The 18,284-nt window shown below is 39.9% G+C and overlaps 1 protein-coding gene across 1 annotated transcript in view; it reads left to right on the top strand.

Annotated features, from left to right (window-relative positions):
- The window catches only part of RAB5A (RAB5A, member RAS oncogene family), a 33,440-nt gene that overhangs the window by 12,917 nt on the left and 2,239 nt on the right, over positions 1–18,284 (top strand). Inside the window, exons 3-5 of the mRNA XM_002716204.6 lie at positions 11,949–12,100; positions 13,399–13,521; positions 15,004–15,097. Of these exons, the coding sequence (XP_002716250.1) occupies positions 11,949–12,100; positions 13,399–13,521; positions 15,004–15,097 (369 nt within the window). The remainder of the gene's footprint in view (positions 1–11,948; positions 12,101–13,398; positions 13,522–15,003; positions 15,098–18,284) is intronic.

Consider the following 18,284-nt stretch of genomic DNA (forward strand, 5'->3'; position numbering starts at 1 on the left):
ACAGAGAGAAGGAGAGGCAGAGAGATAGGTCTTTCATCTGCTAGTTCACTCCCCAAATTGGCCACAGCAGCCAGAACTGTGCCAGTCAGTCCAGGAGCTACTTCTGGGTCTCTCACATGGGTGCAGGGACCCAAACTGGGGCCGCTTCCTACTGCTTTCCCAGGCCATAGCAGAGAGCTGTGTAGGAAGTGGAGCAACTGAGACTTGAACCAGCCCCCACTGTTTCATTTTTATATTATCAAATACATCATACTTCAAATTTTAACTATTTCATTACTTTCAGATCAGTCAAAACTCAAAAAGTTTTGAAGAGTGTGCAGCGAAAAGTCTCCTTGTCTTTTTTTGGGGGTGGGGGGGGGACAGGTAGAGTTATAGACAGTGAGAGACATAGAGAAAGGTCTTCCTTCTGTTGGTTCACTCCCCAAATGGCCACTATGGCCGGCGCTGCGCCAATCCAAAGCCAGGAGCCAGGTGCTTCTTCCTGGTCTTCCATGCGGGTGCAGGGGCCCAAACACTTGGGCCATCCTCCACTGCCCTCCTGGGCCACAGCAGAGAGCTGGACTGGAAGAAGAGCAACCAGGATTAGAACCCGGTGCCCACGTGGGATGCCTGCACCGGAGGCAGATGATACCGAGTGAGTCGTGGTGCTGGCCTCCTCATCTTCTAATCCACTCAGTTCTGTTTCCCAGAGATGATATTAATTTGTTGTATATCCTTATAAAGTTACTAAAAATCTATCTCGTCCCGCTTTTTTTCAAAATTTAAACTTACCAGACCTCTTAATATTGCTGAGAAACAAATTACACCAAAACTTAAAAATTTAAAATAATTCTGCCATCCCTCATGGTTCTGGGCAGCTTACTGGTGAGTGGGGCTTACTGTGTCAGCTTAGTGTTTCTGTGGTCTTATGGCTTTGCAGCCAGTACTGGGTCTGAAGTCATCTTAACATACCAGGAAGTTGGTGCAGTCTTTTGGTCGATACCTCAGCTGGGGCTGTCAGCTAGAACATGGATGTTTGGCCCTGCCATCTGGCCTGGTGTTTTGCACAGTGTTATGGTGGGTACAAGACTGTCCCAAAAGTACTAAGTGGAAGCTGAATTGGCCTTTTTATGACCTAACCCCAGGAAGATGCATAGTAACAATTCTCTGTACAGATTCAAGAGAGGGTTGTCAGTGTCATCCTGTAAGATGTGATGTGGGAAATCTTGGTGTATCCATCTTAGAAAATAAAATTTGCCCCATTTTCCTTGGCTGTTAACAGTGTTCCTTCCAGTACATGGATCTTACTAATAGATGTTTAATCAGAGCTCTAGTTATAGATTGTTTTATGTCTTTGGCTATTATAGTGCTACAATAAATAGCAGTACCTAATCATTTTTCACATAATGTAAGTATGTAGTATAAATTTCCAGAAGTGGGTTACTTTGTCAAAGGTTATATACATTTGTAATTTTTATGAATTTTTCCAATTGCCCTTCAACCAGCAAGGTACATAATGCCTATTATCATAATGTACTTAGTACATAAGTGTACTCTGTACATTTGCGATCTTGCCATTCTTGTAGATGAAACTTCACTTTTCCCAGTGAACGAGGTTGAGCATCTTTACATATTTTAGAACACAGTGTTTGACTTTCTGTGAACTGTTTATATAAGCTCATGGTAATTAAAAATTCATTTATAGTAATCATGCTATTGTGTTCTATTTCACTTACTAATAATAATGTCTCAGTATTCTGCATTCAGTACCTAGTAATGCACTTTATTTTTAACCATTCCCTTTGTAGTTTTGTTTGCTGTTTTAGTAGGTATCATCTAATAGTGGGTATCATCCTAGAATTTTTGCCCCCGTACCTATTTCTCTAAGATTGATTTCTAGATGTGGTTACTGAGCCAAATGGAATCTATTGAATGAGAGCAAAAGAATGCCAGCCTCTGTCACCTTTTTGTCTCTTTTTTGGGTGTTTTGGCATAAATAATTACTTTCTGGGATTATAGGTTTCCTGTAATTGATAATCTGAAATTTAAACTCTTTCCTATCTCTTCTTCCTCCTTTAACCTTTTCCATTCTTATTGTATAAAAGTCTCAGATTAGGGCTTTTAAACTTTGTAGATAGGCTTATTGTTAATCACATTTAAGACCAGAGATTCTTTAAGGTCTGGGAGACTCCCTTGAGAGCTGGAAAGTATTATGTGCTATGGTTTTGTTAGTTTGGTTTTTAAGGTTTATTCATTTGAAATGCAGTGACAAACCTTCCATCTGGTGGTTCACTCCCCAGATCCAAGTAACTTCAACAGGTTGATGAGGCCAAAGCCAGGAATTCAGTCCCCTACATGTATGGCAGGGACTCAAGTACTTGAAGCATCATCCAGTGCTTTCCAGGTGCATTACCAAGGGAGCCAATTGGAAGCAGAGTAGTTGGGGCTCAGACTGGCACTCTGGATGCTTGGGTGTCTCAGGCAGCTGCTAAAGCTGCTGTGCCATGGTGCCTGTCCTTTGTGCTAGGTTCTTGAACCAGAATAAAGGGGTATTATTACTAAGCAGGGATGGGATGGTACTGTTACTAAGGGAAAGAAGGATTCTTCCAAAAATAACCTGGATACTATCCTTGTATAAGAATTTGATAAAGCACTGTAGGACTATTTTTTTTTCCTGAGGTTGTACCGAAAGTGACTCTTGCCTTTTTTTGGTTAAGATTTATTTTTTATTTTATTTTTAAAGGCAGAATTATAGAAGAGGGGCAGATCTTCCATCTGCTCATTGACTCCATATAGCCACCATGACCAGGGCTGGGCCAAGCTGAAGCCAGGAGCTTCTTCTGGGTCTCCCACATGGGTACAGGGGCCCAAGTACTTGTAACATCCTCTGCTGCCATCCCTAGGCATACTAGCAGGGAGCTGGATTGGAAGTAGAGCAGCAAGGACACGAACTGGCACCCATATGGGATGCCAGGGTCTTCACAGGTGGAGGCTTATTAACTGCTACACCACTCCACCAGCCTGAGAACTGCTTGCTTTATTTTTTTATATAGATGAGAGGGAGGGCCAGAGAGATCTTCCATCTGTGTGTTCACCACCCATCTGGCCACCACTGCCAGAGCTAGACCAGGCCAAAGCCAGGAACTGTATCCTGGTTAAGGCTCGATTCCTTGAGCCATTTTCTGCCTTTCTAGGCACATTAGCAGGAAGCTGGATCAGAAGTGGAGCAGCTAGAACTCAAACTGGTACTCTGCCTGAATCCATGGTGCTGTGAACCCACTGTGCCACAGTGCTCTCCCCAGGACTGTTAATGCATACAGTATCAGTTGCATAAAGATAAGATGACTTTTTAAAAAATACTTTTTCTTGGTTTTTATTTTATTTGAAAGGTAGAAGTAGACAGAGGTCTTCCATCAATAGCTGGGCATTCAGAAGCAGAGCTGGACTTTAGCCTAGGCACTCCCAATATGGAATGTGGGCATCTCAAGTAACTGCTCTTAGACAATTAACTGCTGTTAACACCCACCCCAAGATAAAACATTTCATAAGCATTTCATATATAGGGACAGCCCCTTAAAGTGGAGTAAATGTAATTATTTTTTCTGTTAATATTTGGGAGCCCTTGGCTGGCCCCGTGGCTCAGCTAATCGTCCGCCTGTGGCGCCAGCACCCCGGGTTCTAGTCCTGTTTGGGGCGCTGGTACTAGTCCCGGTTGCTCCTCTTCCAGTCCAGCTCTCTGCTGTGGCCCAGGAGGGCAGCAGAGGATGGCCTAAGTGCTTGGGTCCCTGCACCCGCATGGGACACCAGGAGGAGGTACCCGGCTCCTGGCTTTGGATTGGTGCAGCTCCGGCCATAGCAGCCATTAGGGGAGTGAACCAACGGAAGGAAGGAAGACCCTTCTCTCTGTCTAGAACTCTGTCTGTCTCTCTCATTGTCTGATTCTGCCTGGCCAAAAAAAAATATATATATATATTTGGGAGCCTTTGATAACTAGCTTGCTGCAACCTTTTCCCATTCTCTCATTTTTTTAAAAGATTTATTTATTTGCAAGTCAGAATTAGAGAGAAGGAGAGGCAGAGAGAGAGGTCTTCCATCCGCTGGTTCACTCCCCAGTTGGCTGCAATGGCTGGAGCTGTGCCAATCCAAAGCTAGGAGCCTAGAGCTTTTTCTGTGTCTCCCACGTGAGTGCAGGGGCCCAAGGACTTGGGCCATCTTCCACTGTTAAATCAGTCTGGTGAGCAAAGACTTCATGAGTATTGTGCCCTTTGGTGAGGTAACTACGGGCTCTTAGTTCTGAAGGTTCAAGTACTGGTTTTACCAGTTCATTCTAAGGCAGAGGTGGAGAATGTCTTATAAGTCCCACAGTCATTTGGTCTGGCCCTGCCAAGGCAACTGCAGGCAGGACTCAAAATTCAAAATCTATAGCAGGCTAATTTTTAAATTGGTAATTTTGTATGGCCCACAAAAATGGTGTTATAAATATCCAAATAGCTGTAGGCAAAAAAATTTTCCTAACCCTTGTAGGGTCATCAGAATTGGGCACTAACAATCCTAAGCAAACGTCTAAGAGTAATTTTAAAGCAATGTATCATGAGAAATACCTAGTTTGATAATGTTCAGCTGGTGACTTGTTGACTAGCTTATGTCCTGGTTAATGAATCCTTTGGGAGAATTGGTTATGATATTTTCAAGCTATAATATTTCTTGAAAAAATTGCATGAGTTCTTTAAAATAATACCCTTTTTCCTGGGCAGTGTTGGAGAAAAACTGGTTCTTTATTTTTCATGGAGACTGTTTCCTCTGTAGTTTCCAAGAGTGTAATTAATTTGGCAGTTCTTACCTTTAGAAGTTGCTCGTTGCTTTTTTTTTCTTTAATTTTTGTAAAGTACACACAGCACAAATTTTACCATATTAGCCATTTACAGTTCAATGGTATTAAATACTTTCACATTGGTGTATAGCCATCCAGAGCTATTTATCTTCTCCAACTTTTTAAAAATTTTTTCCTCTAACCCCATCATTGGCAATAACCATAATGCTACTTTCTGTCAAGAGGACTTGTGCTTTTCTGAGAGGCTTATTTCTGTCTGCATAATTCCTTCAGGGTTCATCCTTGTTGTATCATGTAAGTCAGAATTTTTTTTTAGGGTTGAATAATGTTCCATTATTACATACGTGCATACTCTTACTATATTTTATTTACCCATTGTTAGACACTGGGGTTGCTTCCACCTTTATTCTGAACAAAGGGGCTGTGAACTTTGGTTACAAATGCCATTTGAGTCTCTGCTTTCGGTTCTTTGGACTACATTCTCAGAAGTGTGATTGCTGGCTGGCGCTGCGGCTCAATAGGCTAATCCTCCGCCTAGTGGCGCTGGCACACCAGGTTCTAGTCCGGTCAGGGCGCTGGATTCTGTCCCGGTCGCCCCTCTTCCAGGCCAGCTCTCTGCTGTGGCCAGGGAGTGCAGTGGAGGATGGCCCAAGTGCTTGGGCCCTGCACCCCATGGGAGACCAGGAGAAGCACCTGGCTCCTGCCTTCGGATCAGCGCAGTGCGCCGGCTGCAGGATGCCAGCTGCGGCAGCCATTGGAGGGTGAACCAACGGCAAAGGAAGACCTTTCTCTCTGTCTCTCTCTCTCTCACTGTCCTCTCTGCTGTCAAAAAAAAAAAAAAAAAAGAAGAAGAAGAAGTGTGATTGCTGGGTCATATAGTAATTATATTTATAGTATTTTTTATTTAAGTTATAGAAGTTTCATATATTCCATATATACAGATTTAGGAACATAGTGACACTTCCTCCCCTACATTCCCTATTTATAATATTTCTGAGAAATCTCCACATTGTGCAGTAGCAGCTATACATAGGTTCCAATTTCTCATTTTCTCCTGTTTTGGTAATAGTCATTCTTCATGGCAGTAAAATGATACTGATGGGTTTTCATTTTCTTTTCTCTAATGATACTGATGTTGAATATCTTCTCATCTGCTTCTTGACTGTTTGAGTATCTTTGGAAACATATCTACTGAAGTCTTTTTGTCCATTTTCTAATCAAGATTTTTGGTAGTTCCTGAACTGTAGGAGTTCTCTACATAGATACCAAATTTTTATCAGTTGCTCACTGATTTTTAAGAATGAATCCTATATAATTAGATTTTTAGGTTGCCCCTGAGGTGGATTTACTTTTGGGAAGATCACTCTTTTTATATATAATCTCTGTAGTCAATATTTTGTTGTGAGACTTCTAGGGTATTTTCTATTCGGATTTATTCTTAGTGTATATGCTTTGCACTTTATCCTTGCTTGTTTTTATTTCTTTCTTTCTTAATTGAAATGCCGTTCTTCCTTGATTACATGATTGTATTTCCTGCCACATCCACTGAGTGGTAGAGGCCCAAGCACTTGTGCTATCTAGGCACGTTAGTAGGAAGCTGGATCAGAAGCAGAGCAGCCAAGATTTGAACTGGTATTCCCGTAAAGTTATGCCAGCATGGCAGACAGTGGCTTAACCCACTGTACCATCGCCAGCCCCAGGGTCCATGGTTTTTTTGTTTTGTTTTGTTTTTTTGCCATTTTTTTCTTTATTCATTTTGCTAAGTTAAGTGATAACTGTTTTTTGCTGTGTGGGTTTTTTTTTTTTTATTATAGTGATGCTGACTACTTTTCTGTTACTCGTTTCCTGAATTGTCTTTATGCATTTATGATGGAATCTTTTAAAGATTTTCCCAAGATTTTTAAGAGTTTTCTACATATTAAAATTACTAATCCCTAGCATCCTTTGTCAAAATTTTTCTAATATATTTTCCCTTGTGTTTTGCATGTATGGTTTGTGCTTTGCAAACCCGAAGCCTCAAATTCTTATGTAGTCAAACCTAGTAGTCTTTTGTGGGATTTTTTGATCAGTTATAGTAAGGTAATTCTTTCCTGGCAAATTTGATAAATATTAATTTGGGGTTGGTATTGGGTTTTGTGTTTTTCTATTTTTCCTTCTGTTTTACTTATGTAGAATCATTTTGATAAAACTGGTCACAGGTTTCACTTTATTTTTTATTTAGTAATCTTTGACTTAATACCATTGATTTGGATATTCTTTCCTTTGCTCAGTGGGTTGGCAGTGTCTCATTTATTACACATTGAAGGCTTTTGACATTTGCAGAATTGTGTGCAGTTTCAGCTATTAACTGACCCCAAGGTCTGTGATAAAGTAATTTGTAGTTTTGCTGAGGGTGAAATGTTAGTCCTTGCTGCCGGGCTTGCCCATAGGAGCTGATTATGTAGCTCAAAGAGGAAGCCTATCAGACAGGCCAGCACCCGCATCTCAACGCAGCTTTGTTTTTCTCTACTTGTCGTCGCGTACGCAGTACTGTTTCTTTGTGAAATATGGGCCCGAAAAGAAAACCAACTGCTAGTGCTGGTGATGGAAGTGAAGAGAAAATGAAGAGGTCTAAGTGATGGTTCTTAGCCAGAAAATAGACGTTTTGGATAAAATAAAGTGGTTTTGCAGATTCAGGTAAGTTTGTGGTTGGTTAATGTTGCTACAATATTGATGTGTAGTAGCTTGCACTTTGGCAGCATTTGCTTTTATAACAATAAATTTGTAGTAATGCATTTTTAGGAGCACTGAACATTGACTTTAAGGCATCACTTAAATGTCAGTTATAGTTCAATTATTTGTAGAGATAAAATTAAGCGCTAGTAATACTTGAAACTTGGTAACTTTGGTGTCATGAAAGCTTTGGAGTATGTTACACATTATTCAGTTTGTTAAAATACTGGACTATCCTGTTCCTATAACATTTTTGTCCTTGTGACACTGCAACTCTTGATTGACATAAAAAATGCACTCCTTGGGCCATTAATACCGATCTTTTTTTCCTCCTCACATTTTAACTTTGTTTACTGTAGCACATGAGCAATAATATGTTAGCAAATTAAACAGCCTATGTTGGTGATGTTTTTATTTGAGATTGTGTTCGGTTATACAGATCGAGTATCCCTTATCCAGAATGTTTGTCACCAGAAATACTTTTTATGTTGTTTTTTTTTTCCCAGATTTTGGAATATTTGCATGTACATAATGAGATATCTTGGGGATGACACACAAGTCTAAGCACAATTCATTTATGTTTCATGTACACCTTACATATGTAGCCTGAAGGTAATTTTAGAAGCGTTTTTGATTTGTGCATGAAACAGTTTCCTGGTTTAGAATTTCCCACATGGGAGCATTATATCAGCACCTCAAAAAGTTTCAATTTTGGAGCACTTAAGATTTTGGGTTTTCATATTAGAGATGCTCAAGCTCTATAATATCTTGTAGAGAGGCCTTTTGCAACATTTTTTTCTCATTTGCCAAGTATCTCCTTGTTCACATATTATCTAAAAATACCCCATGAATAGTTCCACATCTTTTGTTAACTTCAAACATCTGTATGGATTGGGATTTTTATTAGTTGGTGGGTACAGTAGAGCTAATAGTTATTTCTCAAGGAACCTCCCAATATAGGAGAAGAAAAAGATACATAAACCAGTGAAACATTAGGGATCTCTGGGAGTATGGAGTTAAGAGATACTAGGGTAGAATGAAGGAGAGGTTTCTAAGCAGTTTAGGAAGGAATTACTTTCTTTAGTAATCTGATTGGAATCATTCTGCTTATAACATGTTTTCACCTGGTTATTGGCAATGTTACTATAAGGCTATTAACTTCAGCATGTTCTGGCTGAATGAAAGAACATTATTATCTTTTAGCTGATGCCTTTGGGTTTTTATGATGGTATTGTTTCTTTCAAATAGTATCTTTACACTAATATATTACTTATAATATAGATATGAAATGTTACTTAATTATGGTATTGGTAGACATTCTAGTTTTGTTCTCACATTAAAAGAAATTACTTCAAAGCTTTGCTATTAAGAATAGCTGATTTCGGGCTTAAGGATGGTACATTTGCTAAATTTTAAGGAAGATTCTTATGTGTTTATTAGGTATGGATATCAATTCAAATACTCATAATTTATTTAAATAAAGTTTCTTTTTTAGAATGATAGTATAATAATGTGTTTCTGAAAGTCTGTAATTGGCTGTTGTTCTTTTAATGTATTTGTTGAAATTTCTTTGCTTGTATTTTATTTGACTTTTTTCTTTTTGCCTTTTTTGTACATGCAGTTATGAGAAAAATTCTATCAATAACTGGCTTTAGAATCAGACCACGTTTCCTTTGGAGTTGATAAATGGAAATACAAATGAATGTTTTTACTCCTAATGTATTTTTTGTTGTTGTTTTTTTTTTTTAAAGATTTATTTATTTATTTGAAAGAGTTACACAGAGAGAGGAGAGGCAGAGAGAGAGAGGTCTTCCATCTGCTTGTTCACTCTCCAGTTGGCCGCAACGACCAGAGCTGTGCCAATCCGAAGCCAGGTGCCAGGAGCTTCTTGCCGGGGCCCAAGGACTTGGGCCATCTTCTGCTTTCGCAGGCCATAGCAGAGAGCAGGATCGGAAGAGGAGCAGCCAGGTCTCGAACCAGGATGGGATGCCAGCACTTCAGGCCAGGGCATTAACTTGCTGTGCCACAGTGCCGGCCCCATACTCATAATGTACTTTGTAGTCAAAGTATATCCAACAGAAAGCAGGCTGAATGAAAATTTAATTCAACTTTTTTGTGAGCATACATCACAGGCGTACTTGAAAAGTCTTATTTTATGATCTTTCCATCTTTTCCATTTCATGAAAAAGGCATACTGTGAAAAAGTTTTATGTTTGAAAAGGAAAACTTTCACAACAGGGAAAAGAGTGATGCAGTACTTTTTGGGTATCCACTAAAATAAATGCAAGATTTTGTATAAAGTAAAAGATTTAATGTTAATTTTGCTCAATGTAAGAAGTTTCAACTTAATTAGCATTTATATTTAAAACATTACTATTTACTTATGAGATAGGATCTAGCTGAAAAAACATTTCCAGTGACAGTGTTTGTGAAATTCAGGTTATGGTTGCTGTTACTAACAGCGGAAACCAGAAGACACACTAAAAGTGGCATGGAGAATAAATGTCATGTCTAATATAAAAGTTGTGTTTAATTAGATGTGGCTTATTCAGCATATTTATCTAATGTCAAAAGATTGGCATCACTACATTCAGTGTAGAGAAATGGATCATAATTTTCTTGCATGATATGATGCTATTAGAAAATATTATTGAGTCCGTGGCAGGTGTGTGAAAAGGGTTTGATTATTTCACCCTGAACCAAAAGTAAAAGAAGAGCATATCAGATGTTATAGGAAGAAACAAATTGCAAGGTGAGGTGGCTTGTCATCCAGCAAGCTGCTAAAACTTGCTATTTGTGGATCTTTTTGTTTTAACAATAAAGTATCATCTGTTAGTGGTACTTTGTTAATGTTAAAATTAGAATAAAGGAAAGCACATGTGAAAAACACAACTCCAAAAAATTGTTAATACAAAGAGTTAAAGTGATAGGAGTAGATATTGAAACTGTTTAATAAATTAAATCTAGGTCGGGTAATAATCACTACCAAAATTACAGTGTTTTTGGTGGCAGTGGAATGGGACTAAATCACCAGAGTGTGCAACTAAAAAACCAGGAAAATGAAACAAGTTGTAGTGTCACCAGCACAGATGGTGGTTGTAAATAAACAGCCATCCCTTGGTGTCCATGAAGTATCGTTCCAGGACCTATAAGGATACCAAAATCTGTAGAGGCTCAGGTCTTTTCTAGAGAGTGGCTTTGTATTTGCATATAACCAGCACACATCATCTCCAGCTTACTTTGTAATATCTAGGATGATGTAAATAGTTATACTTTTTTTAGGCAGTAATAATGGTGTGGGGGGGGGGTCTATAACTATCTGGTTTTTTAGATACATGTATTTTTTATCTATGATTGATTGAATCCACCAATGCAGGGCTTAAGAATGTGGAGGGTTGATGATGTATTTTCCCCCACTTTCAAAGGTAACTATGTAAGGAAACTTCAGAAAGCATGGAATGGAAAACAACATGAGCTTACTTTGGTGTAAAAAAGTTTGAAATTCATGCACAATATTCTTTTCTTTAAAAAAATTTATATTTGAAAGGCAGAGTTAGAGCAGGAGAGAGAGAAAGGTAGGTTTTCCATCTGCTGGTTCACTCCCCAGATGGCCACAACAGCCGGGGCTAAGCAGAGCTGAAGGCAGGGGCCCATGGATTTCAGCCATCTTCTCTGCTTTCCCAGATGCACCAGGCAGGGAGCTGGATGGGAAGTGAACTGGTGCCCATGTGGCATGGCAGCTTAACCCTTTAGACCACAATGCTGGCCCTAGGGTTTTCATAATAAATATTTTCCATGAATTGTTTGGCGACTAGTAGTATACCCATTTCTTAAAATGTAAAGTAATTTAGAAATGTGATTTTTTTTTTTTAAGATTTATTTATTTATTTGCAAGTCAGAATTACAGAGAGGAGAGGCAGAGAGAGAGGTCGTCCATTCACTCCCCAGTTGGCTGCAATGGCCAGAGCTGCGCTGTTCTGAAGCCAAGAACCAGGAGCCAGGAGCTTCCTCCGAGACTCCCACGAGGGTGCAGGGGCCCAAAAACCCGGGCTATCCCCTACTGTTTTACCAGGCCATAGCAGAGAGCTGTATCGAAAGTGGGGCAGCCAGGTCTCAAACCGGTGCCCACATGGGATGCCAGTGCTTCAGGCCAGGGCGTTAACCCGCTGCACAACAGCACTGGCCCCAGAAATGTGATCTTAAATTTAATTAATACGGTAACAGACTTTAAAATGTGGAGGAAAAACTTTCAATTTGTGATTTCACTTACCAGCGTCTTATATGCACCTAGCATTGAATCAGATTTTGCAAATATTTAAACCACTGTTAACTGTGTAAGTATGTAATATATCAATTTTCCACGTTTCCAGATACGAAAACATTTGGAGGGGGATGATTAACTTATTATAGGCATTTTCTCTTTCAGCTGCTTTTCTAACCCAAACTGTGTGTCTTGATGACACAACAGTAAAGTTTGAAATCTGGGATACAGCTGGTCAAGAGCGATACCATAGCCTAGCACCAATGTACTACAGAGGAGCACAAGCAGCCATCGTTGTCTACGACATTACAAATGAGGTGGGTACAGGGGCATTGTATGGTTGAAACTATTGGTACTTTTTGTTATTCAGAATTTTGATTAGAGAAAATATTTTGAAATGCCTTTTTTTTTTTAGCCAGTGAAGATCTTTCTGCCAAAGCTTTTGTGAATTAATCATTTTTAAAAAATAACAAAAAAAAACTTCTTTTTTCTATTTATTCATAGAAATATTGTAGAGGTTATTTTGAACTATAATCTCCCCACTATGCTATGTAACACTAGGAACTTATTCCTTCCTTCACACTCAGTTGGTACCAAATTTCCGAATTTCTATCCCAACCTTTCCCAGCCTCTGTTATAAATCACCTTTCCATGTTCAGATTGATTTTATTTGAAAGCTCTGACATACAGACAACAAGCTGTACTTGTGTATGTCTAATACCGCTTTTTATATATATCTACTTATTTGAGAGGGAGAGACAGAGAGAGGTCTTCCATCCACTGGTTCACTTCCTAAATGGTCGCAGTGGCTGGAGCTGGGCCTATCAGGAGACAGGAGCTTCCTCTGAGTCTCCCACATAGGTGCAGGGGCCCAGGCACTTGGGCTATCCTCCACTTCCTTCCTAGTCCATTAGCAGAGAGTGGAATTGGAAGTAGAGCAGCCGGGACTTGAATTGGAGCCCATATGGGATGCCAGTGTTGGCAGCAGACCAGTGTACTGCTCTACAACACCAACCCCTGATGTACAAACCTGACGTGTCTTCCACTTCCATCCATTCTGCATTTCATTCTTTTTATGACTGAATAATGTGTATATGCCACATTTTCTTTATCTGTTTATCTGATGATGGACACCTTGGTTGATTGCATTTCTAGTTTTTAAGAAATCATCTTATTGTTTTCCATAGTGTCTATACTGATTTACATTCCCTCCAGCAGTACACATTTATACATGTAGTGAAATGTCATGCTGTAACCCATAAATAAAAACAGTGGGTAGCCCTGCACCCGCATGGGAGACCAGGAGAGGCACCTGGCTCCTGCCTTCGGATCAGCGTGGTGTGCCGGCCGCAGCGGTCATTGGGGGGTGAACCAACGAAAAGGAAGACCTTTCTCTCTGTCTCTCTCTCAATGTCCACTCTGCCTGTCAAAAAAAAAAAAAAAACTTTTAAAAAAAATTTCTTTAAGCTAAAAGTGTCTCAAACTACACAGTGGTCCTAAGAGATTGTCTGTCCCAGAGTCACACAACGGACAGTTTTTCAAACCTTATCTCACAAAGATGTTTGCTAACCATTTTTTTGATCCTGTGCCAAATAACTGTTTCTTTGTTTAACAGGAATCCTTTGCAAGAGCAAAAAACTGGGTTAAAGAGCTTCAGAGGCAAGCAAGTCCTAACATTGTAATAGCATTATCAGGAAACAAGGCTGACCTAGCAAATAAAAGAGCAGTAGATTTCCAGGTAAGTAAATGTTGACTTGAAGGCACTCAATTTTTGTGAATATCAGTAGTGATATATAAATTGATTCAGATTTTCTTGACCTTGACAATTAAAGAAATAATTATTCAGAGTAAAGTATATAAAACCAAAAGTGATTGTCCTCCACCTCCCACACATACTTGAACTAGTATACTTCCCAAGCATTTACTCATCTCCCAGTATGTATCAACTCAGAGGTGTGCCCACATACTTAGGGTGCTTTAAAAGTTTATGAAAAAATAAAATAGTTTATTTTTGTGCGAAAACCCTTGAAATCCATGCATAGTTTTTCAATAAAACATGGTTTCTAGAAACTCGTTGAAGCCCCCTCATATGTACATACACACATACTGAACACACTCAGGTGACTGTTCTTAAAAGGACATTCAAAAATAAAATCTCAAAAATCTGCTTTGTTATCTTATGTCATCTATAGTAGCTAATCTAGAATGTTCCCTGCTGTAAAATAGGGCTGGTGAGATGTTTCTCATTTTTGCTTTTCAATTTTTTTGAAATGTCTTGACAGAAGATTCCCATCCACAGATTACTACTCAAATGCCTGCAACGGCCCAGGTTTAAGCCCAGCTGAACCAGGAGCCAGGTCAAGCACATGAATGCAGAAACCAAACTACTTAAGCCATCACCCCTGCCTCTCACGGGATGCAGGCATCCTAACCAGCGTCTTAACCACTAGGAAAAATATCCATCCTGCAATCATTTAAAAACAAAGCAGATCTTCAGTTAGACTTAAAACTTTGTGAACTTCTGCTCTTTATGCAGTTTGGCTATGGCCATTAGGTGTATAATGTTAGTGTTGGCATCATTTTCTTAATTGAATATGTGATAGATTGAATACATAAACTGAAAAGAAACTATATTTCTTGCACCATCAGGTATTAAGCTGAGTAGATTACATTTCACTTAATTCTTGGGACAACCATGTAAGGTATTATATTATCTATTATATTCCCCAAGACAGTTACCTCTCCGGCATAAACTGGTAGGGAGAGCACTTAAATTATAGCTATAAATGGCCCTGTCATGGTTCAAAGGAACTCACTTGTTTCTTTGTCAAATGGGAAAGATAATTGGTTGCTCCTCACAACAGCTGTGAGGATTAATGTAAAACCAAGTGAAGCAAGGGATTGTGCAAGAATTTCAGGCAGGAGAGGATACATTCCATTACAGTTCTCTTATACAGTGCTTTTCCTTCGTGATCGTTATTATGCAGTTGTTTATAGTTAATCAAGTTTCAGTAGTAACAAAAAGGCACTTTTTTATAACAAAAATAAAGTGGGCTTAGTAACAGCATACTTCAAAAGGTTTGTGGAAAACAGAATTAAAGGTAAGTTTATTTTGGTGCAAAAAAACTTTGAAATCATGCATACACTTGGTCTTCAGAAAGTTCATGAAAAATGTGTGTTGTGAATATTTCCAAAATATTTGTCTCTTTTCTACGAACAGGAAGCACAGTCCTATGCAGATGACAACAGTTTATTATTCATGGAGACATCAGCTAAAACATCGATGAATGTAAATGAAATATTCATGGCAATAGGTGAGATTAATAATGTCTTCAAATTATATAGGCCAAAAAAGTAGGGAAACGTTGATTTGACTATCTCCATTTAAAAAAATTCTTGACTTCTTTTCTTATGATTATACTACTTTTCTAAGGCTCTTTCACCAAGTAATGCTTTTTTGAATTTTTAAATGTGAAATACTATTACCTGTCGCTCCCCCTCTTCATGGAGGAACGACACAGGACCCTGCGCTGTTCTTTCGTCTGCTCGGCCCTTCCCGGGTTTGCTGCTGGTTCTTCCCGGGTTGGCTGCCGACCCCTCCATCTCCGTGGAGGGGCGGTTCCCCCTGCCACTTTCCCCACTTCTGCGGGGGAGTGGCACACCGCCGGCCGGCTCTCTCGGGGGCTGCTCAGATGTTATCCGGATGTTCCCGGTGCATGTTGTCTCTCTCCTCCTTTATAGTCCTCTTCCACCAATCCCAACTCTGCTACCTACACGCCGAGTATGCTGCTCTCCTCCAATCAGGAGCAGGATCAGCTCCTGCAGGTTATTGGTCAAACTGGAGGCAGCTGTGTAGAAGTTGTTTACTCCTCTCCCAGTGCCATATTGTGGGAGAGCAGATGCATAGAATAAGTCTTAATTCCAGTAACTTAGTCTAGTCCGAGTTGCTCCCCACAATTACCTATGAAATTGCAGTACTATCAGTTTAGGTAAGTTTCTTCCAGATGAGTTAAGCCTGAGTTTTGACTTGATAATTCAAGCAGATTTTCCAAAGGTTTCACTGAGAAATTTGCATAAGTGTGTGGTTTTCTGTTGCAGTAGTACCCTGGTATCTCCTTATGAGATATATTTCAGAACCTCCAATGGATGCCTGAAACCAAAGTAGTGCCTGACTATAATGCTATTTCCATCTAATTTTTTGCCTGTTGAGCTGCAGCAATGTAACTAGCATGAATTTCCTTTTCCTTCATCACAGTTTCTTGATTTATTTTTACTAAAAATCTCAGCAATTGCAGCACCAAATTTTTTTTCTTCCTTAAAAAGTTGAGAACTTTTATGTTTTCACTTAAAGGAAGCACTATGTAGCTTTTCTGGCACATCCAAATTGCCAGTATCATCATTGTGCTTCCAGGCATTAAGTAAGGTGAGGATTAATTGATGACCAACACTACAAGGCCGATTCAGTTTTTTGTTTGTTTGTTTTAAAATTTATTTATTTGAAAGGCAGAGTTAGAGGGAGAGACAGAAAGAGAGATCTTCCATCAAATGGCTGCAGTGGCCAGTGATGGATCAGACCAAAGCCATGCGGCGCTCTCTGATCTCCCACGTGGTTTCAGGGCCCCAAGCATTTGGGTCATTTTCAATTGCCTTTTCAGACACATTAGCAAGGAACTTGGTGGGAAGTGGAGCAGCCAGGATTTGAGCCAACTTCCATATGGGGTGTTGGTGCTGCAAACAGCTTAACCTGCTACGCCAGAGTGCCAACCCCAGGACAGTCAATCTTTACAGAGACCATGACTGAGTGACTAGTGGGCAGGTGGTATATAACATGGAGCCGTTAGACAAAGGGGATTTCACATCCCAAGAAGAACATGATAAGATCATGCCAGCTTTCATCACTATTCAGGAAGGACATGTAAATTTCAACTTTGAATTATATCTTTGGATTTTTCAATTTAATATTTTTGTCTGTGATTGTCTACATGTTATGGAATTATGGCTAACAAACTGCAAGTAAGGGGAGACTACTGTAAAAGGAAGATACACTCAAAACTATTGTAATATTTAGACATAATTTGACTTCTTTTTCAGTATTTTAATTTCTGTCTTTAATTCAAATGTGCTGTTAAGATCACTTTATAGTCAGAAATTAGCCTACAGATTAGTTTTTTTTCCTTAAACTGCAATGTTTCCTGAAAGAGATCCTAAGTGTAAGTGGAATTGTGGCTGTCCTGTTTGCTTCACAATATCAATAACTTAAATCACACCATTCTTAATCACCTTAACCAATTCAGGGACTAAAAAGGTCTGCAATACAATTTTTTTCCTTCGGCCTTCTAACCTCACTCAGATGTAATTTTAGAGGGGTCCTATGTTGGCATAGCGGATAAAGCTGTCATCTGCAATGCCAGCATCCCATATGGGCACCGGTCTGAGTCCCAGCTGCTCCACTTCGATCCAACTTCCTGCCAATGTGCTTAGGAAAACAGCAGAAGGTAGCCCAAGTCCCTGGACCCCTGTACTTATGTGGGAGACCTGGAAGAAACTCCTGCCTCCTGGCTTTGACCTGGCCCAGCCCTGGCTGTTGCAGCCATTTGGGGGTGCACCAGCAGATGGAAGATATATTTCTCTCTCTGTCTCCCCCATCCCACCTCCAGTTTCTCTCTCACCCTTGCTTTCTGTAACTCTGCTTTTCAAGTAAATAAAAATAAATCTTAAAAAAAGAAGAAAATACATCCACACAAAACTACCTAGGCCGTTGTGGCCATCTGGGGGTGAACCAGCATGTGAAGATCTTGATAACTTTCTGTCTCTTTTTCTCCCTGTCTTTCACATAAATCTTTTGGAAAGGAAGCCCTTAGAGAAGTATGCCAAAGGGAGGAATGAATGAAAATCTAAGTTTGTATTAGATATAATGTAGTTCATAATGCTAGCCGATCAAATGTCCCTGTTATGGGTGTTCACCATTAATCAAGGGTACATGTAACTGGAAATTTTTTTTATTACCATGTAGGCCGCCATTCCTAAAGTAGTGACCCACGCACAGGCTTTCTTCCCAAACTTCGATTCTCCTGGCTCTTTTTTTTTTTGACAGGCAGAGTGGACAGTGAGAGAGAGAGAAAGACAGAGAGAAAGGTCTTCCTTTTTCCGTTGGTTCACCCTCCAATGGCTGCTGCGCTGCAGCCAGTGCACCTTGCTGATCCGAAGCCAGGAGCCAGGTACTTCTCCTGGTCTCCCATGGGGTGCAGGGCCCAAGCACTTGGGCCATCCTCCACTGCACTCCCTGGCCACAGCAGAGAGCTGGCCTGGAAGAGAGGCAACCTGGACTAGAACCCGGTGTGCCAGCGCCGCCAGGCGGAGGACTAGCCTATTGAGCCGCAGTGCCGGCCTCTCCTGGTTCTTGTACCCGGTACCCGGTCCAAAATCAGAATTCTGCAGATGATTAATGCTGATTGGAATACGTAGAACAAATAAAAGATCCAAAATATAGCTAAGTGTTTT

This window comes from Oryctolagus cuniculus, chromosome 4, assembly GCF_051225735.1.
Source record: "Oryctolagus cuniculus isolate XC-2025 breed Fujian yellow rabbit chromosome 4, ASM5122573v1, whole genome shotgun sequence".
NCBI lineage: Eukaryota > Metazoa > Chordata > Mammalia > Lagomorpha > Leporidae > Oryctolagus > Oryctolagus cuniculus.